Source organism: Callorhinchus milii, unplaced genomic scaffold (assembly GCF_018977255.1).
Source record: "Callorhinchus milii isolate IMCB2004 unplaced genomic scaffold, IMCB_Cmil_1.0 Scaffold1, whole genome shotgun sequence".
Taxonomy (NCBI): Eukaryota; Metazoa; Chordata; class Chondrichthyes; order Chimaeriformes; family Callorhinchidae; genus Callorhinchus; species Callorhinchus milii.
The window spans coordinates 29,958,877-29,980,191 of NW_024704742.1; the positions used below are offsets into that span (position 1 = coordinate 29,958,877).

The following is a 21,315-nucleotide window of genomic DNA, read 5'->3' on the forward strand; positions in this document are numbered from 1 at the left end:
GAGGGTTTTGAGATGGTCCTGGATTTCAGGGGGATGAGGGAGTTATAGGTGGAGGAGAGGCGATCATGGAACAGCTGGAGAGCAGCTTCATGATCTCTGCGGGTGGAAGGCCACAGGGATATTTGGAGTCCTGTAGCTCAGTGGTTAGAGCACTCGCTTTGCAAGTGAGAGACCTGAGTTCAATTCCAGGCAGGGCGAAACCTTGGGCAAGTTTGCTTACTCCACTCGCCTAATAGTAATCCCTCCAAAAAAAACCAATAATAAATTGGTCATTTTCAATCCACGACTGTTTGTGGGACTTTGCTGTGCGCAATTGGCTGCCGCATTCGCCCACAAATATATAGTCAATTCACTTTACAGTATATTCTGTGAAGCGCTTTGAGACATCTAAAAGACATGAAAAACGCTATATCAATTGCAAGGATTATTATATTTGAGGATGTGAAGGCCTTTGTGAGGGTGAGTATGATTGAGGGTTTGGCAGAGGAGAGAGGGATGTGAGAGGAGAAGGAGATGAGGAAGTGGTCTGAGAAGGCCTTGTCCACTTATGCTAAGGTCGGAAATATAAAGGCCGTGGTGATTACGAGGTCGAGGGCATGACCATGGTTGTGGGTAGGTGAATTTATGTGAAGGGTGAGGTTTAGGCAGGAGAGGAGCGCAGTGAAGTCAGAAGAAGTGGTGCAAGGGGAGTGTAGGTGGAGGTTGAAATCGCCCATTATGAGCAGGCGTTCGGAGCAGAGGGACAGGGAAGAGATGAGAGTAGAGATGTCAGAGAGGAAGGAGCTGGGGTGTTTAGGGGGGCGGTAGACTAGGAGGATTTTCAGTGGGAGAGAGGGATAGAAGAGGGTGAGGTGCTCAAAGGAGGGGAAGCAGCCAGAGGAGTAGGGGACAAGACCAAAGGAGGCTTTGGAGATGAGGGCCACCCCTCGCCATGTTGGTTTGAACAGGGGGTATGGTGGAAGGAGGAGCCAGGAGTGGACGGGGTCATTGGGGGAAAGCCAGCTTTCTGTGAGCTCAAGAATGTCGGATGCTCGTCAAGGATGAGGTCATAGATGGTGAGGGCTTTGTTAGAGAGGGTACGGACATTTTGAAGGGAAATGCGGGTGGGTTTGCTGGTGGGAGGAGAGGGAGGAGAGAGTGATGCAGAGAGGATTTTAGGGTGTACAGGAGAGATGGTCGTGGAGAATAGTAGGAGAGGAGAGTTGGGGAGGGTACGTATGAGGGAGGGGGAAGTTGTGCTTGCCTTAAGGAGGCGGTTTGTGCAGAGGGCGTGAATGATGGGACACTTGGGGTTGCTGCTGGGGTTTCTTCCTCTTTTAGCTCAGACCAATTTGAGGCCGAGGCATTATGGGACTTTCTAGGTATTTATGGCTCAGTTGCAAACAGTAGCTTAACCAGCCAAGCTATTGGGGGGAGCTGACCATCTGTTGATATAACTACGATTGGGCGTGAGTTAAAAAGAAACATTTAGATGTGTACAATTAATGCTTCTTTAAATATACAGTATACTATGAAAAATCCTCAAAATCACAGAGTGGCCAAAAGTCGAAAAGCCCAAGCATAAAGTTTGATTTTACTTGGGGAGAGGTAATCTCCCTTTATTTACCTTTCTGGTTACCTACTTATCAGAGTCAAGAGGAGGAGGAGGAATGTGATCTACAAATACCAATCTGAACTGCTCTTATGACTAGGAAATGATCAAGGACATGCAGAGCATTTCTTTCCTTCTCAACTTGGGAGCACTTCCTGAGCTATGTCACTGTGGGGATCATGAGCACACTGACATGGGGATTGACCTTAGATTCCACCATTACTGTGGTTCCATTCACTGGAGTTCCAGTGTGGTGTATTCCATCATTGTCACAACACCATTTACCAGAGGTCCAATGCACTACAATCCCATGAATATAATGAGGCCATGCTTGCTCCAAGTATTACATTTCCTGAAGGATTTATGGCAATGCACATGAGCTCCAATGTAGTGCAATTTGCTATTGGCAGGTTAAATGTGTGCAATATAATGAAGTGGAGTCCTACAGCTCAGTGGTTAGAGCACTCACCTCGCAAGTGAGAGACCTGAGTTCGATTTCCATCAGGGCAAAATACTGGGCAAGTTTCTTTACTGCACACGCCTAAGTAGGAACCTGGTTATTAGTCGATTGGCAGATTGTTTTTACGGGGGTAATAATTCCTTAAAAAAAAATTGGTCACTCAATCCATGACTGTTTATGGGACACTGTTGTGTGCAATTGTCTGTCGTGTTTCACCCACAAAATCTATATACTGTATATACACAGTAGATTCTGTGAACTCTTTGACACTTCTCGAAGACATGATAAGGCGCTATATCAAATGCAAGGATTATTATTATTAAGTCATACTTACACATTGTTTATGTTTTCTGCAAGACTATTTACATAATTTTCATTCACCTGTAAAATACAAATATAGAGAAATCTTCAAAATCAAAATCCTCATTACATTTTAATAGCTTTAAGACCATTTAACCTATTTGATCTCATTGGTATCTTTGTTCAATTCATTGAAAGTAGCATGACTTTGTACTATTCCACTGGACTGGAAGGTGGACTTCTCAATAACCTGCCCAACTGGGCTACAATATTTCAACATTAATTGGACACAGGCTTTGTAGAACGCTGTTGACAAGCAAGTCTGAGCCTTCTTGAGGAATTCCGCTCTTCTATCTGTTTCTCTAGATGTCTTTGTTGCTTATTTCTTCTGCTGTAGATCAGATGCAATGATCCATTCATGTACAAGTGATCAGTTGTATCCACAAGCACTTTGTTCCCTCCAATCTTCCAATCAGGTCTATTCCTCAATGCTCCCTCCCTCCTTCTCACCATTGGTGGCCAAGCCTTTAATCATTACAGATGCCACTACCCTTGAGCACTCTCTTCCAAAACCTCGGCCTGGCTTTTTATTTCAATCCCTTTAAAATGATCTTGAATGTGGATCTTGTATTTTGGGCTATAGAACTACTTATTTCTCTCTTCTCTCTCCCTGCTTGGTGCTCTCAATCATGGATCTGTTATGCATTACAAACCTTTCAATCCACCTGAAAGGGTGTTATATAAGCACAAGTTGTTCTTTTAGCTGGGGATTTTAACCTGCTGATATAAAGTAGGCAAATCATTTTGTCCACAACATATACCGCCTATTCACTTTACAGTATATTCTATGAAGCGCTTTGAGACATCTCAACGATGTGCTAAGACACTATATCAAATGCAAGGTTTATTATTATTATTATTATTATTATACCACTATTTGATTGCAATACAAAAATTTCAACATGCAGCCCAAGGCATGAATGGTGAAAATGAAAACAGCCAAAAGATATTCCTCAGCCTTTGCTAAACTTAAGTATCAAATATTAATCTGATAAGATTTACCCATGATCAATTTTGCTGAAAAAAAATTGGTCACAACTATGACATTAATAAATCTGTTATCCCAATGCAACCTCACAAGAAAATTATTTCAATACAAGGACCTGCTATCTACAGAATATTTATTTGGAGGAGGGAGAAAGAAAAAGCAGGATTGCTCTTTCAGCTAGGTAGCAACAAGGGTTCACCACAGTGTTTGTAATATAGTAGTCTGTTATAAAAACAACAAATTACGTTTGTGTAGCGCCTTTCACCAATGTTGAAGTTGAGATCTATAAAATCCCAACTAGTCCTATAACGGCTAGTCAGCACTTTCACTGTTAATCAGCATAGGAAAATAAAATGCTGACTGGTGTGTGGGAAGTCAAAATATGCATGCTCAGGAAGTGTCATTGTTGGTGACCTACGGAGCCAGAGGTTGGCTATTTTGGCTTTCCCTGAGCCAACTGTTTTGAAGTAGTAAGGGAGCCAATATGTGCACTGGATTTTTTTGGGTAAGTAAAGCTTGGGGTCCACACCTCAACTGTGCAATAAGTGAACTGGGTAATAACAAAGCACTTTATAATGGGGTTCTTTTAAATTAAAGGTATATTTTACAAAAGCAGCCACTTTTTGTAACTGTTTGGAGAAATTTTTTTTTCATACTCGATCCAACATTGCAATGAGCAAAAAACAATTTCACCCCCACATATTTATAATTGAAAGAAAACATAACACTAACTGAAGGATGTAATCTTGTTCTGCAGACTCAGCACATGTGCACACTGAGAAATTACATTTGAAAAAGAGAAGGCCGACTGAGAGGAGAGATTCCTGGAAGAGGGACTGAGAGGAGTGAGATTCTGGGTGGACAGTGATCCAGATTACTTAGATAGAATGAGTTCTTTCAGATAACAACTACTCTGGAGATGGCTACCCATCATAATGATGTGAAAAGGCAGGAGAATGTGATGGTGGAGGTGGGGGGGGTGGTGTGGGATGGGGGGAGTGCTGACAGAATAACCGAACAATGGAATCCATTTGACGTGTGAACTCTGTACAGACATTCAGTGCACAAATCACAGTTTTATGATCACAAGAAAGGTTCGGATGAAAAATGGCCTTTAGCCAATTTCCTCTCATTCTTCTAGAATGTCCACCTGCAAACTTCCTATTACAGCTTCGATTCAATATCCTGGCCTCCACTAACCTTCCTGGTAACCTGCTGCAACCAATTATGACGTTCTGTGTAAAGAAATACTTCTAATGGCCTTAAATTCTAATCAGTGTCATGTGCAATGGCTTTGGTGATGTCAGCCAAGAATAAGAATAATAATAATCCTTGCATTTGATATAGCGCTTTTCACGTTGGGAGGATGTCCCAAAGCGCTTCACAGAACACACTGTAAAGTGAATTGACTGTATATTTGTGAGCGAACGCGGCAGCCAATTGCGCACAGCAATGTCCCACAAACAGTCGTAGATTGAAAATGACCAATTTATTATTGTTTTTTGGTTTTGGAGGAATTATTATTAGGCGTGTGGAGTAAGGAAACTTGCCTAAGGTTTCGCCCTGCCTGGAATTGAACTTAGGTCTCTCGCTTGCAAAGCGAGTGCTCTAACCACTGAGCTACAGGACTCCACAAGAATGCGTTTTCTGCCCACTGGTGCCTGTCTTGAAATTGCCCTTCACAACTGTGCCTCTGCCCTATTGTTTTGGTGTATCTTAAAGTATTGTTGTATGTTAATGTTTAAATCCCAATTGCCATTTTATATACCTGTAAGATGTAAGACATCTCTTTCACAGTCTAAATGCGTTAGCTTATTTAATTGCTTCTCATAGCTCAGCCTTCAAGGACTCATTCCTTCTTACCCTCCTCTGCAATACTTTAAACCCTGGAGCCCTCTTATTCTGTAGTAATCAGAAATGCACACAGTATTCCAGGTCTGACCTGCCCAGGGCAATGTATGGCTTCAATATGACTTCTGGTGATCTTAATTTGATTTGGCAATGAACATCCTGTTTGCCTTGTCTATTTAAAACATTAGTTTCAATTCCACAACAATTTGGCTGTTTTATGAAATGACTGACCTCTGCGATGAATACAATTATTACGCAATCTTTCTTTTCCTCAGGAGATAGCTCATAGATCAGGGAGTCTAGTGTGTCCAGCAGGTAAGTTTGCACTTCTCTCTTTACTGTAGGGACACCTATCACCACCGAAACTAAGATGAGAAAGTGTGGGGGTGGGGGGGGAAATAAAACAGAGTAATACATTAGAATTTTAACTTTAGTTACCTCTATGTCAGAAAGCAAGATTACTTCAAACGCAAGAATTGTTATTATTACATAAATAAGTTTGTAAGCACACATTTGAAGCCTTCTTTATATTTCTGCAAGTGAGACAGTTTTGCTCCTTACCAAAGCAACATTGGGAACAACATTTCACCCACAAAATGCACAGTCAATCCACTTTACATTATATTCTGTGAAGTAATTTGAAACGCCTCAATAACATGATAAAACACTATATCAAATGCAAAGGCTCTATTATTATTACTATTTATATTATTATTGCTTGCAACATCACTCCACAGTGATGTGGAGCTTGAAACCTCGATATATATTGCCTACTCCTTAATTTTCCGCTCCTTATTGTACCAGGAGCACCTGATATTGGAGTTCAGTGCGCAACTTTCTCTTGAAAAACATTAAAAACAGCCCCTTGCATGTTTTCTGTGCATCCACCAGAGCAGCCAAGAAATGTTAAGAGTTGGCTGGGTTACAGAGTTGGATTGAATTCCAACTCAATTTCAGTTCAATTCCAACCAGAGAAATTATGTCCTGGCCAACAATTCCCCAGATAAAATTGGTCATTCACTTCATGGCTGTTTTAATTCAATTAATTAAAAACTCTGCCGCCTGTTTTCTCACCCACACCCCATCACCCCAGTTCTTGCCTGACTCCTCCTGTGCTCAACTGGCTCTGACCTCCTACACATCCCTCATTCCCTCTACTCCACTACCGAGGGCCATGCTTTCAGCCACTATGTCACAAAACTATGAAACTCTCTGCTTCAATCCCTTCATCTTGCCCCCTTCTTTGCCCATCTTCAGGTCACATCTGCGTCACGTTCCACCACTGTTAAGGCTCCAAGATGCTAATCTGCAGGATATAAATGCAAGTTGTTGTTTGTGGGAATTAGCTGACCATGACTAAATATAGTCATGGCACATCATAGTAAAATCCAGTGAACTATTTTGACATGTCTTCCTAATGTAAATGGTACTACAGGCAGTGCTGGGGAGGATCACATTGCGGGAGATGCCAAGCCTTGAAAGGAAAGGGAGTTTCTCTCCGTATTCTGGTCAATAATTGTCCAGATAAATTGGTCATGCATCTCATGGTTTATTTTTGGTCATGCATCTCATGGTTTATCTCACGCAAAATGGCTTCCGTGTTTGAACACAAAAGACATCAGTACATTTGATGGTGATTACTCTAAAGGACCTTGAGATGTTTTGATATTATAAAGATGCAGGTTCAGTCTTCTTTGAAAGCTTTACCCACAGAACATAAATCACATTTTTAATTAAAAAACCCAAGGACATCTTATGACTCCATAGTCCTCACTTGTTAATACAGCCCTCACCTGTTAATATAGACCTCCCCTGTTAAGATAGACCTCACCTGTTAATATAGACCTCACCTGTTAATATAGACCACATCTGGTAATACAGACCACATCTGTTAATATATCCCTAACCTGTTAATACAGTGCTAATCTATTAATATAGTCCTGACCTGTTAATATAGTCCACATTTGTTAATACAGACTTCATTTGTTAATATAGTCCTCACCTGTTAATACATTTTTCATCTGTTAATATAGTCTTAACCTGTTAATATAGTTTTCATCTCCTCAAATAACTGCAGTACATTTAAGATGCATAGCCTATTGCTTTTCCATTCTAACTCCTCATCTAAAGATGACAGCAGAGGCCACAGGAAACATTGATAATGGAGTCTATTTTGTGTTATTTTTGCAAACCCAGGATCTAAATAAGAATCCAAGTTCCACAAATGGGAACTCTTTCCAGTAACTGGAAATATGTCACGCTGACCTGTGGTAACTGTTCACTGACGGTTTCTACTTCCTGGAGCAGACATCCTGCACTTGACATTGGACCCCTATGAATATCTTACGAAAAGCTCTTGTATTTTCCCCATTGCTGATATCATGCTTCCTGGTCAACAATTCCCAGATTCTTATCTCACTTCTTTTGTTTACATATTCAAAGAACTTATAAAAATATTAACCAGAGCCTAGGTTATTTCTTCTCTCTTTTCCCAGGGGCTAGTGCTAAGAAGGGATTTAATGCGAAAATTACTCGAGTTAATGAGGCTGTGGGATTGCGATTAGGCAACATGAGGCAAGGTGACCTAAAATCACTTAGAAATCACGATTCCAGTTTTTGAAACCCTCATGACTGTGTTTAAGAAACTAAGTGAAGTATTGGCACTTCTGTTTGCCTTTAACAATTCATCAACAATTAACCTTCACGATACAGAATAAATCAGGGGGATGGTTTGAGATACTGGAGCTTTGCCTGACTAGTGAGCATTACATCACCTAGCCAGACATCATACTGTAGTGCATAACATTTGTTAATGCTGCCACATTGCCTGCATTATTTTAGAGGTCACTGAGTATTAGGGGAAGGAGACTGGGTGACCTGATGGGTTAGCCCCTTGCTCTTTTATCTTTAGCGCTTGCTCAGAATACAGTTCACCCTGATCTAATGCAAGTCTGATGTCTGCTGGCTTCAAAGGTCCTAGGGTGAATTTGGACAGTCTCTACCTTTCCTTCTCTCTCTAAGATCCAGCAGTACCCTAACATACACTCTGGGGTCCCCAAGTTTTGGCTCTTGCCAACCTGTACCTAATACTTTCCAGAATTAGGTAAGCAAGATGCATCCTCCATTCCAACAATCTATCTCTGGGATTTCCATGTGTAGGTGGGATGCATGGAATTTTCAGTTTGGTTTGGATACTCTTAAGCATGGTGATGGGTTTTTGTCTGTGTCAGACAACAACAAAATTACATTTATAGAGCGCCTTTCACGTCGGGAGGACGTCCCAAAGCCTGCCTAGTCTTTGCCAATGAACTCCTACCATGAAAAAATTGAATTAAAAATTAGGGAGGAAATAAAGTTTAATTTATCTTGCCCTGTTGTACATCCTATGATGCATTTGTGCACAGTGTGTTTAGTATGACCTTATTTTGCAATTCATATATATGAATTATCTTACTTACCATTAATGCTTCCTTTTCTACCCATTCGCCACAGTCCCTTACAATTCTCTTACCATTCTCAGTGGGCTGTGGCTTCTAATCATAAATTTGCCAATATCATGGCACTAAATGAGCAGCTTGATGCAGTGAGAGATCAAAGGATAAATTGGCACTGGTGCATTTACTACTGTTCTGTCCAGATGCTCGAGGCAGTGAGGAGGAACAATGAACTATGAGCAACAATTAGACAAGCTAGGGCCTTGCAGTGCTGAAAGAAACATCTCAAGAGAGGACCTCATAGAAGTATATAAGATTTTAAATGGTATTGAGGAAACAGACTATTAACAATACTTCCAAATGTTTTGAGACAGCAAGCTACAGATTTGGAGTTGCTGAGGGCAATTTCAGGAAAGACACCAGGAAGCGTTTCTTTAACAAGAGTAATTATAACAGCTGGACCAGGTTAATGAGAAGGATGGTTGAGCATAGGACACTGGACTCAATTACAAACAGCTTAAAGCCATAATTGGAAGACAGTAGTGTGGGTGCTCCGAAAGAATGAGAAAAATGGGCCTAAATCACTTCGCAGGATACACTGTAAAGTGAATTTATTGTAAATTTTGTGGGCAAAATTAGCTTGTTGAAGGATTTTAAGAAACAACTAAATGGAAAAGAGGCAATAGTAGAAAATGTTAATTGATCATCAAAATGTAAGAGAGAGTGCTGAAAATATAGGGTAGGGTAGAGATAGGTACTGCAATATTTTGACCTGGATCAGGATGAGGCTGTTAAGAAAAAAAATGCCAAAAGAACTGAACGTCCATACAAAAAGCAGATGGAGAGATTTGATGAAGTTACCCACTGAAGCATTTGAGGGTCAACGCACCCTTAATAATCTCCAAAGAAGGTATGTGATTTAAGTCATTGTTTTAGCAAAAGGATATAAACAAGGATATGTCAGCAACAGGATTCTGAACGGGTATCTGCCACAGCGGCTTGTTAAATCATTCAGCCATTCCTTCCTGAGTGACCCTGTGAGTAATGGCACTGCTCCACCGCAACATTTATTCATTACAGTCTGCAACGCAGCAGCTTCAGACAGCCTGGCAGCACTCACTGTCTGGGCTCACTGGCAGCTTGGATGAGGTACAGAGCGTCACTGAACTGTACCACGGCACAATCCGCACCTTCTAGATTGGAGGAGGACAAGTAGAGGAGAAAATGACAACAATTCACCCATACCCTGGTTCCATTAACCTTTCCTGCTCTTCCCCCATGACCTTTGCTCCATTCCCCGATGCCCCCTCCATACGTGCAGAGTTGCATCAAGTAGGATGGGTTCAGGAATGGCCTGGGATGAGAATGTTGTGAAATTGATTCCACTTACATTGCGGGGCAGATATCCCAGCGCCGGTGCAGTAAACAACCATGCCTGTTCAAACTGGCACCCAAATAAGAGTTAATCATAAATAATAATCCTTGCATTTGATGTAACGCTTATCACATCTTCGAGACGTCTCAAAACGCTTCACAGAATGTACTGTACGGTGAATTGACTGTATATTTTGTGGGCGAAACGCAGCAGCCAAGATTTGTCTCGAAAGTTGTGCGCTGCGATGTTAATGCCCGGCTGCTAGACGGGTCAGGTCTGTGTCAGTCAGCAAGTCAACAACAGTGGCCTGCTCCACTGGGGGCAGAGTTTATGTGTGCCACTAATCACTCTGGCACTCCGAGAGATTCAGGAGAATCCATTCCTTTAAGCCAGTGTCCTGAGATAGCCAAGCTCCTTGGTTTACTGCATATGGTTGCCACATGTTGCCTTCCTAAAAGATATCAGGAGGGAAAGGCCCCTTTGAGGCCAATCGGCTTTTTTGAGGGCCACGCACACTAGCTTCCTCTGCACGGCCTCACCACAGAAAGTCAAGGGAAAGAAATTTCTTGTGTCACCCTGCAACTGCAATTGAATATAATTGTCCAGAGAAAGCAATAAGCATCTTCAACGAGCAACAAGTACAAACAAATCTAAATTGTTGCTTCAGCTAGCAACAGGTAGAGCAAAACGTCTCCTACAAGCACAGAGAATGGGATAAAATTTCATGTGACCAGATCAGCACATTGTTAACTCGTCAGCCATGTTCCCTTAGGTCACCTACAAATCCCTTCATGCCCGAGTACTTCCCTACCTCTTCAACCTGCTCACAATCCACTCCTCTACCAGCCCTTTCACTCAGCCAGCTCTGGCCTTCTGGGCACCAATCGATGACCCTGCCACTCCACCATGCTTTCAGCCACTACTTCGAATTTCTGGAACTCCCTGCCTCAATCTCTTCTTCTCCCTGGCATCAAACTGAGATGCTACCCCGTGTGAATGGTGCTATATAAATATGAGTTGTTGCTGTTGTAGTTGGTGCAGAATGGCTTTGATGCAACAAAATGCCAGAAAGTTGCATATATATTTGTAAGTTTAGGAATTTAAAAAGTCTGTGAATGTAATAAACAGAGTCAGTTGGCCTCGTATTTTATTATAGAAACCTGAGAACCTGATGTAAAACTAACAACAACAAGATTACATTTGTCTTGTGCCTTTCATGTCGGGAGGACGTTCCAAGGTGCTGGACAGAGTACAGTATTTCAGACCCGAGCTGGGGTTAGAGAGGGAGAAGGGAGGGGAGGGGAAGGGGGTTTGACCAATGGCATGGTCGAAGAGGAGGGTCTTGAGGCAGGACTTGGAGGGGGCGAGGTGGAGTGATTGGGGGATGGAATTCCAGAGGTTGGGGGCAGAGTGGCTGAAGGCTCTTCCGCCAATGGTGGGGCGGGTGGGTCGGAGGACGTGGAGCAGCCAGAGCCGGCTGAGCGGAGGGAGCGGGCGGGTTGTTAAGGGGTTAGGAGGTTGCAGAGGTAGGATGATGTGAGGCCATGAAGGGCTTTGTAGGTGAGAACCAGGATCTTGAAGTGGATCCTCTGAAGGATAGGGAGCCAATGGAGTCAGGCGAGAATGGGGGAGATGAGGTCGAGGAGTTTGGTGCAGGAGAGGACACGGACTGCAGAGTTCTGGATTATCTGCAGCCTGTGGAGGGAGGAGTTGGGAAGGCCGATAAGCAGGGCGTTTGCATAGTCGAGCCTGGAGGTGATGAAGGCATGAACAAGAGTTTCAGCGGCCTGAGGGGTGAGTTAGTGGCGGAGTCGAGCGGTGTTAAGGAGGTGAGGGAAGGCAGAGCGGGTCATGGCTTGGATGTGGGGAAGAAAAATCAGTTGAGGGTCGAACAATACACATAGATTCCGAACTGGCTTGGTGAGTAACTAAGTTATGGTCTGAGAGAAATAAGCTACAAAATTACTGTAAAAGCAAAGTGTGGTTCAAGAATTTTGATACGATACTCAATTCCAAGCAGATTGAGTGTTTCAAGCCTTGGGACATCCTTCCGATGTGAAAGGCGCTATAAAAATGCAATTTGTTGTTGTTATTGCAGGTAAAGGAAACTCCAGCTGGTATCCGGTATAGAACTTGTCCAATTACAGTTCAAGCTGAAACTATTTCAGTCGGTAGTTTCTACGTTTAGAACTATTTTGTCACATTCCAGTTCAGTAAATAGATGCACCTCGCTAGATTGACTAGACCTGTTGCTTATACCACTGAACAACAACAACAACTTGCATTTATATAGCGCCCCTCATGCAGGGTAGCATCCCAGAGCGCTTAACAGTGGGAGAGCACAACTCCGAACCAGTGGGAGGGGAAGGTGACCGTAAGCACGTTCGAATAGGAAGGTCTTCAGGTATGACCTGAATATGGGGAGGAAGAGATAAGGTATATTTTTAAGCATGAACATCATATTTAAAAATATATCTAAATGCAGCAGCCACCTGCGACTTGACAGTTCATGTGAACACAAATATCATGCACATTTGCATTATACTGTAGGCCAGGAAGTGGAGTGGATGAATAGGCGAGGGGGGAGGAAGATAGTAGCGAAATAGCAAGTATTTGCATCATAAATCCAGGTGACAGAAATATATTGCAAGCATACAATGTGCCCAAATCAATCTCAGGATGGATTTGGCCTAAATGCATGCCTCACTCATTGATCACGAACCTTTTGCTAAATCGACGTTGGTGGCTGTGAGACAAGGTATTAGAGATATGCATAGATCTAAAGAGATTGAAGGGTCAAAGATGCTCCTGAAATTTCTGTGGGTTCCATTTAAAAATACATGTGCAATAAGTAATATAGCATTGTGTGCCAAAAGTACAGCCTGGCTCCAATTTAACCAATTAATCTATAAAGGGTCATCTTCCAATGTAATCTCATTTACATTACTAATATGTTTAATCTTGGGATTCATATATTCTATGGGCTGACACTCCAACACAGTGCTCGGGAGCAATGCAATGTTGGAGGTTCCGTGCTTCGGATTAGGCGTTAAACCAAAGTACTATCTGTCTCTTCAACTGAACGTTAAAGATCCCATGGCTCTATTAAAAAAGAGAAGGCGATTTCTCCTGGTGTCCTGGCCAACAATCCCAAATAAAATAGGTCACTCACTTCATAGTTGTTTGTGGGATGTTGCCATGTTCGCCAATAAAATACAAATGTAATCTTGTTGTTGCTATTCTAAAATATACGGTCACAGCACTTTAATGCGTATCCTGTGAAGCGCTTTAAGCCGTCCTCCCAATGTGAAAGGCGCTATGCCAAATAAGATGTTGTAAAGTGAAGTAGTGAACGTGAAAGATACCATGATACAATTCAAAAGGGGAAAGGAATTTTTCACAGCGTCCAGACTGCACAAATCTTTCAGATTAGTTAACCTAATTAATCTCATTGAAGTTTATGGGACTATGGTGGTGCAAATGGATGCCTACAAAAAGTAATTCACAGTAATTAATGTAAAACCCTTTGAGATCTTTCAATGTGTTAATGTGTTAAATGCAAGTCCTTCCTTTCTAAGCTTGTGGACAGAGGAATTTGCTAGGTTTGCACAAATATTTGATTCTGAAGAATCTCAAACCCTTCATCTGAGCCTTTTACAGCCGTCTCACACAAAATTGATCTGAACACTAAAGCCACTTTCAAATGGCAATCGCTCTGAATAAGAGGTCATTTTTTATATCAGTGCATAAAACAATTACTTCAAAAGGAGCTGGAGAAGAAAGCATTGAACGTACTTTATGATGGATATTTCACATAGGAACAGCCAAAACATAATAAGCACAAGTGGTTTGGGTAGAAATGGAGGAAATGTGATTGAGTAATTCAGGGCTAAATAAAGGGCAATGTCTTTCATGTAGACAATGAAAGGAAAACGACTCATGCCCACTGTCATCACACATTTATTTTCAGTTTACCAGTTAAGGTTTTCTTTCTAAACCCATCAGTCATGAAGTTGAAGGCCTTTGAGAGTTTGGGGATGATGAAGGGGTTATTATTATTACGGACAAGCTGTTTCCCGAGATAGAAACAGAGGGTGAGCATGGTGAAAGTCCCGTTCCTTTAATAATCCTTGCATTTGATATAGCGCTTTTCACGTCGGGAGGACATCCCAAAGCGCTTCACAGAACACACTGTAAAGTGAATTGACTATATATTTGTGGGCGAACGCAGCAACCAATTGTGCACAGCAATGTCCCACAAACAGTCGTAGATTGAAAATGACCAATTTATTATTGTTTTTGGTTTTGGAGGGATTATTATTAGGCGTGTGGAGTAAGGAAACTTGCCCAAGGTTTCGCCCTGCCTGGAATTGAACTCAGGTCTCTCGCTTGCAAAGCGAGTGCTCTAACCACTGAGCTCCAGGACTTTACAGAGCAGTTGGCAAGGGGAATGCTACCCCAGCTGAGATGAAATTTGAGACAATAATGGAGTAAACGAATAGGTTTCAGAGATTAACACAATTTGGTCTAACAGCAAAATAATTGAAAGTACCCATTAACTTACAGTGCATTGCTGCTATCGTTTTTCTTTACTGTACGCTGCGTCTCATTGCTCTCAGCTCAGGCTTTCAGTCCTGAACCTCTTAACGTCTATCTCCCCTTTGACCAGCTTCGATTTCTCTACATTTTAATTCTGTTACATTTTCTCAGCTACCACTTTTCACATGTGAGTGCACTCTCGTCTTTAGTTCTAAGCTTTTCTGTCGTTCCCTGTCTCCCTCTCTCCTATATCTAACCATTTGCTCCTCTATTTCTCAAAGAGCTTGTTACTTTTATATCCATGGTTTTCTCTTTGCTTCTTTCTGCTGGTTATTATGACATCGGTCACTCCCCCTTCCCCCTGCCTCTCCTCCCTTCTCCCCCCCAGCTGATCCCAGCTTGTATCTGAAACGCTGTACGCTGTCCAGCATCTCGGGACGTCCTCCCGACTTGAAAGGCTCTATACAAATGTAACCATGTTGTTGTTGTTGTTATTTTATCCTACTTCTCTTAATTCTTCCTCCTTGTGCTCTATAATTTAGACGTCAGCCTGGCTCAGTTGATTGCACTGACTCACTTATGAGTCAGAAGATTGAGCGATCAAGCTTCCCGTTGGGAATTTGAACTCACACCATCTTAGCTGAAACTCCAATACAGTCCTGGGAGAGAACTGCATTGTTAAAGGTGCCATCCTTCGGATGAAAAGTTAAATGGAGGTCTTGTCTACCTATTCGGGTGGATGTTATAGATCCAATGGCACTATTTGAAAAGAGAAACCGGTTCCTTCTGATGTCCTGCCAACAATACTGTTTGTTAACATAGCAGCATTTCAATCAGGAATCGATTAGTTAATATTTTGCTCTGAGTCAAACACTGAATATTTACTTTCAGTTGAGAGGAATATGCCTAGTTATTCTGAAACCCTTTGTAGCTTCTTGTTCCAGTACCTACAGTACTGGATTTTTGCATACTTTTTGTATAATAACAAGAATAATCTTTGCATTTGATATAGGGCCTTATCACGTCTTCGAGATGTCTCAAAGTGCCTCACAGAATACACTGTAAAGTTTGTGGGCAAAAATGTGGCAGCCAATTGAGCATAGCAGTGTCCCACAAATAGTCATGGATTGAGTGATCAAATTATTATTATTTAATAATTTGATCACTCAATTCACGATGCATGAAGAAATCTGTTTTGATGTGAGTCTGGTTTGTGTGGGCTGTCCTAAGATGCAGCTTTGTCTGCATCTCTTGCAGCTGGTTCTTTACCTCCAGTCCTCCCTTGTCCTAACAGTAACTTTGGTTGAAGACTGTCTTCACGAGTGAGTAGGTGAGGGAGGTGATGGAAGATACTTGGCTGCAGTTTATTCTGACCTCTGGTCAGGTTCCTTGCTTTCACTTTTGTTTCATCTAAGAACAGAGAAAGTAGACAAAATAAAGTTAAACTGAAGCCCTCCACAGCAAATTAATCACAAGATACAGTGGAATCAAATCATGTAGAAAAGTCATGCATGAGAAAAGGCTGTTCGACCCACTGAGACTCAAGCTTTAAAAGAGCAGTCAGTCTCTGACTGTTCTTAATAATTTGATCTTAATAATCTGATCAGCATCTATAGTCTCTTAATAATGTTTCAGCATCTATAGTCTCACCCGACACATTTTGTATCAAACATTGATCATTCTTGGATTTAAACTGTGTTTCTCCACATATATTTTTCAAATTGTTGCTCACTATTTTAAATTTATGGATACTCTTTAAGAAAATAAGGACAAATTTAAAAATATTATAGCGTTTTTGGTTCCGCAGAGCAAATATACCACGGGTGTACCTGAGAATCCAGACACGATCTTTGAAGTGATGTTCATTGACTTTCTCTCTGATGCTAGGACAGTCTTAATCACCTCCAGCACTTGGTGCAGCTCCTTAGAGCGTTTCAAGTTTTCTTCCTCTGCTTTTTGCAGCTTGTCACTGAGTTCCAGAAACTCTTGCTGGTACTTGCTCATTTCATCCCCTGTAAAAATAAAATAAAAAGCAATTATTACATTTTGTACAAAAGAGCACATGTGCAGTTATTCCTGAAGGAGCTGCTCTTGGTGGAGTATCGCTTCCTGACAGTGGTTCCATGTGGAAAAAATCCATTCACAAACATATATATATATGAACACTAATGGATTGCATCAAGTGTTCTCATACCAGCAGTTTAGGGTATGGTGCAAGGGAGTGTGGGTCCCAAAAAGAAGTGAAGGGGATTTTAAAATGAAAACCCAGCTTTTAATTTGTTGCAATGCACAATAAAGTGTCACAAGATAGATTTGTAGGGAGAAAGCTTGTACAAACATTTGAGCTCATCCTTCCGGGGCATCCACCTTACCGTTTCCTGTCATTCAGGCATACAATTAGCGGTGTCAAGAGAGCGATTGTGAGAATGTCTCAATACATATTACAAGTTCTATTCACTGTTTTGTCTTATATCCCTACCCAGCAGTGTCTAAGCTAGTCCATATAAAGTCATATCACATGTGGTGTTGGAATTGGTTTATATCAGCAACTTGTCAAGCATATCCAGCAGTTAAGCCTTCCACAATCTACATATCTGCAAAGTCAACAGGCAGCTGCATCCTGTTGTTGTAGGTTTACCGAGATCTGTGATGGCTTTTGAAATATTGAATTCTCTCCTCGTAAATATGGAGAAAGATAAGAATAATAATCCTTGTATTTGATATAGTACCCTATCACGTGATCGAGACGTCTCAAAGTGCTTCACAGGATATACGGCACTGTAAAGTGGTTTGGATTGTGTATACGATCAACTTCAGTAAAGGTGTGTGCAGGCAGGATTTGTACATTGCAAATAATTCACACATGAGCAACAATAACATCCACAGCTCTGCATGGCAACTACTCTTTGCATTGGACATTTGGACTGCTCTGAACTGCTATTTACTCAGAGACCAATGAACATCCTCAGCCCAATACCAGTTTACAGTGAAACACCTTGAGATGTCTTGACATAGTGATAAGGCATTATATCAAATGCAAGAAATATTATTATTATTTCATAGAATGTTTAAGCAGAGAAACAGGCCATTCGGCTCAACCTGTCCATGTCATTTATACGCCACATGAGCCTCCATCAACTCCTATACAACACAGTTACTACACTATACTGCGACTCCTGCAAAATGCTTGAAGACATCCTCAAGAAATGAAAGGTGCTACATAAAAGGCAAATAATATTATTATTAGTCATCTCTTTATGAGTGACTGTGTATTTTGTGGGCGAAACGTAGCAGCCAATTGTGCAAAACAATGTCTCATAAACAGTTATGGATTGAGTGACCAAATTATTTGAAGGGATTATTACCCCTGAAAAGCTATCCGCCAATCAACTAACTGATGAAGTATGATAACTTACAAATTGAATGCAGACACATGTGGCAGTACAAGACAAGTATAGCTCCTCTAATCATTGGTGCACCTGGGACTATTAATAAGACAATTCAGAAATGGCTCTTGAAAAGATATCTGGTGTACAGCATATCCACCTCACACAGAAAGGAAAGTTCAAATACACTAATAAACGTAACACCCATTCAAGTGTAACGTGGCAATTTTATTCTGTGAAGTGCTTTGAGATGGATCAAAACAATGTGATAAGGCGCTATATGTGAAAATCACCAGCGCGTTGAATGTGCTGAAACATTTTGTTTCTAGCCTTTGTACTTGGAAAGGAGTGGCATGTTTCATTACATTACAATACAAAATTACATTTGTACAGCGCCTTTCATGTCGGGAGGACATCCAATGTTGCTGAACAGTCAGGGATTAGGACCCGAATGGGGGGGTGGGGGGCAAGCGGGGACATGGAGCAGGCCGGAGTCTGCTGAGTGGAGGGAGCAGACAGGTTGATAGGGGGTTAGCAAGTGGGAGAGGTAGGAGGGAGCAAGGCCTTGGAGGGCCTTGAAAGTGAAGACAAGAATTTTTAATTCGATCCTCCGAGGACTGGGGAGCCAGTAGAGCTGGGCGAGGGTGAGTGTGATGGGGTCAGGGAGCCTGGTGTGGGAGAGGACATGGGCTGCAGAGTTCTGGATGATCTGTAGCTTGTGACAGGAAGAATTGGGAAGGCCAACAAGCAGGGCATTGGTATAGTCGAGCCTGGATGTAATGAAGGCATGTATGAGGATTTTGGCGGCCTGAGGGGTGAGGCAGTGCTGGAGTTGGGCAATGTTACGGAGGTGGGGAAAGGCAGAGCGGGTCATGGCACGGATGTATGGGAGAAAGGACAGTTCAGGGTCGACCAAGACACCTAGGTTCCTGACTGGCTTGGGGAGGTTGAGTGTGGATACTTGGATGTTGAAGCTGCCAATGCCTGAGGTGCGGAGGCGCTGGCGTGAGCTAATCAGTAGAGCCTCGGTCTTGCTAATGTTCAACTGTAGAAAGTTGTCTCTCATCCAGGACTTGATGTCTAACAGGTAGTCTGTCAGGCCATCAGTGGTCCTGGAGTTAAGGGTGGAGGCAGAGAGATAGAGTTGGGTGTCATCTGCGTACATATGGAAGTTGATCCCATGTCTGTGGATGATGTCACCAAGAGGGAGCATGTACAGGTTGAAGAGGAGAGGACCGAGGACAGAGCCCTGAGGAACACCGCACAGATGGTCCGGGCCTGGAGAAGAAGCTGTTTGTGATGACAAAGTGGAGCCGCTGTGAGAGATAGGATCTGACCCATTCAAGGGCAGAACCTTGAAGGTTGAGGTAAGAGGAGAGGTGGTGGAGGAGGATAGATTGGTCAATGGTGTCAAAGACAGCAGAGAGGTCAAGGAGGAAGAGGAGACAGAGGGAGCCCTGATCGCAGATGGACAGAATGTCATTTGTCACCTTGACCAGGGCTGTTTCCGAGCTGTGGGCAGCACAGAAACCTAATTGGAGGGGTTCATAAAGGGAGTGACTGGAGAGGAAGGAACTCTTTCAAGGACCTAGGAAAGGAAGGTTAGAGATGGGGTGGCAGTTAGTCACAAGGATGGGTCCAGGAAAGGTTTTTTTAGGATAGGGGTGATGACAGCTGTTTTTCGGGGGGGGGTGGGAACAGTGGCAGTTGCCAAGGAGAGGTTGACAAGGTCTGAGAGTAAAGGAGCGAGGAGGTGGAGCTGGGAGGTAAGGAGAGGGGTAGTGCTGGGGTCGTGGGAGCAGGTGGTGGGCTTCATGCAGGTTATCGTGGTGGTGGGAGAGGAGTGCGAGACAGGTTCGAGGGAGTGATGGGTAGGAGCCGAAATGTGAGGGAGAGGTGGGGAGGAGGTGGCTGTTGGGAAGGTGGAGGCAGCTGAACGGATCCCCTCGATTTTGGTCTTGAGGAAATCCTCAATTTTGTTCTCGAGGAGCCGGTTGGTAATCGAGAAGAGAAGCCTGGGGTTGTCGTTGGCCTCCAAGATTATTTTGGAATAGAAGGGCGCAGTACAGTATAGGGTGTGGCTTATCTTCTCTGTGCAGTGTGTTTCTTAAATAGGTGCTGTAAAGCAAGATATTGAAATCTATTTGTGTTCCCCTCTTCCTCTGTCAGAGAAGTTGTTGCAAATCTGACCACAAAAGGCAAGGTCAGTATTTGTAGAAGCAGTTGACAACCAGTATGTGCAAGTTCTTTCAATTTGACCTATGTACAACAATTTCAAAGTTGAACATAGATGACAAACACAACCACACCCACAACAAACACCCACCCACACACTTTGGAAACAACAATTTGCAACTTTTAAAGCTTCTGTTCACGAAAAACATTTCAAAGTGCTTTACAAAGATTGAATGGCAGCCCAACCAAGCAAGGTCAAAGAGTTAGATTTCTAGATGGGTTTTGAAAGCAGAGGAGCAGAGGTAGAGGAATTTCAAAAGAGAGTTTGATTACAGGAACAGGGGCAAAGTGGCTGAAAGGTCACCTGTCGATGGTTGGACAAAGTCGGTCGGAGTCATGGAGTAGGCCAATGTTGATAAAGTGGAGGAAGTTGCCAAGGGAGTGAGGCCGCAGAAATCTCAATGATAGGTCAACGAGACACTTACAGGTAAGGATGGGGATCTTAAAGTTGATCCATTGCTGATAAGGGACACAGAGAAGGCAGGTGAGGATGGGGAAGGTGGACTCACAGAGTTTAATGGGGGAGAATATGCGGGCTGCAGAGTTCTATATATTCTTTAACTTGTGCAAATTGTACTGCTGTGTTTACCTTCAAAATACACGGTCACTCCACTCCACAGTAAATCCCGTGAAACACTTTGAGACATCCTCTCGATGTGAAAGGCACCATATCAAATGCAAGGATTATTATTATATAATTCTAAATAAAGTTGCACAATTTAATATAAGTGACCTAGACAGATATAAATATTCTGGACTTGGGTAAAGGGAGTATAATTTAACATAACATGTAGGAGCAGGAGTAGGCCATTCGGCCACCGAGCTTGCCCCGCCATTCAATCATGGCTGATCTTCTAATCTAACTCCAGCTAATAACCTAACCCTGCCTTATCCCCATATCCCTTAATCCCTTTTGCAATAAGAAATCTATCTCAGTCTTGAATATGTTCAAGGACTGAGCGTCAACAGCTCTTTGGGGTAGTGAGTTCCATACATTCACCACCCTTTGAGTGAAGAAGTTCTTCCTCAACTCAGTGCGAAAGGACTGGCCTCTGATTTTAAGGTTGTGACCCCTGGTTTTAGTTTCTCCAACCAG

At 42.5% G+C, this 21,315-nt stretch overlaps 1 protein-coding gene across 2 annotated transcripts in view; it reads right to left on the bottom strand.

The window, feature by feature from the left end:
* LOC103181292 (alpha-1,3-mannosyl-glycoprotein 4-beta-N-acetylglucosaminyltransferase B) overlaps nt 1-21,315 on the bottom strand; it is a 94,979-nt gene that overhangs the window by 36,570 nt on the left and 37,094 nt on the right. Inside the window, exons 1-5 of one of the 2 annotated variants that reach the window (XM_007897660.2) lie at nt 16,971-17,009; nt 16,428-16,610; nt 15,868-16,008; nt 5,482-5,615; nt 2,386-2,432 (exon numbers count right to left, since the gene is read on the bottom strand). In XM_007897660.2, coding sequence (XP_007895851.1) covers nt 2,386-2,432; nt 5,482-5,615; nt 15,868-16,008; nt 16,428-16,610; nt 16,971-16,983 — 518 coding nt within the window. In that variant the 5' untranslated portion in view covers nt 16,984-17,009. Of the gene's footprint in view, nt 1-2,385; nt 2,433-5,481; nt 5,616-15,867; nt 16,009-16,427; nt 16,611-16,970; nt 17,010-21,315 lie in introns of those variants that run through there. The other variant, XM_007897658.2, reaches the window with a different exon arrangement.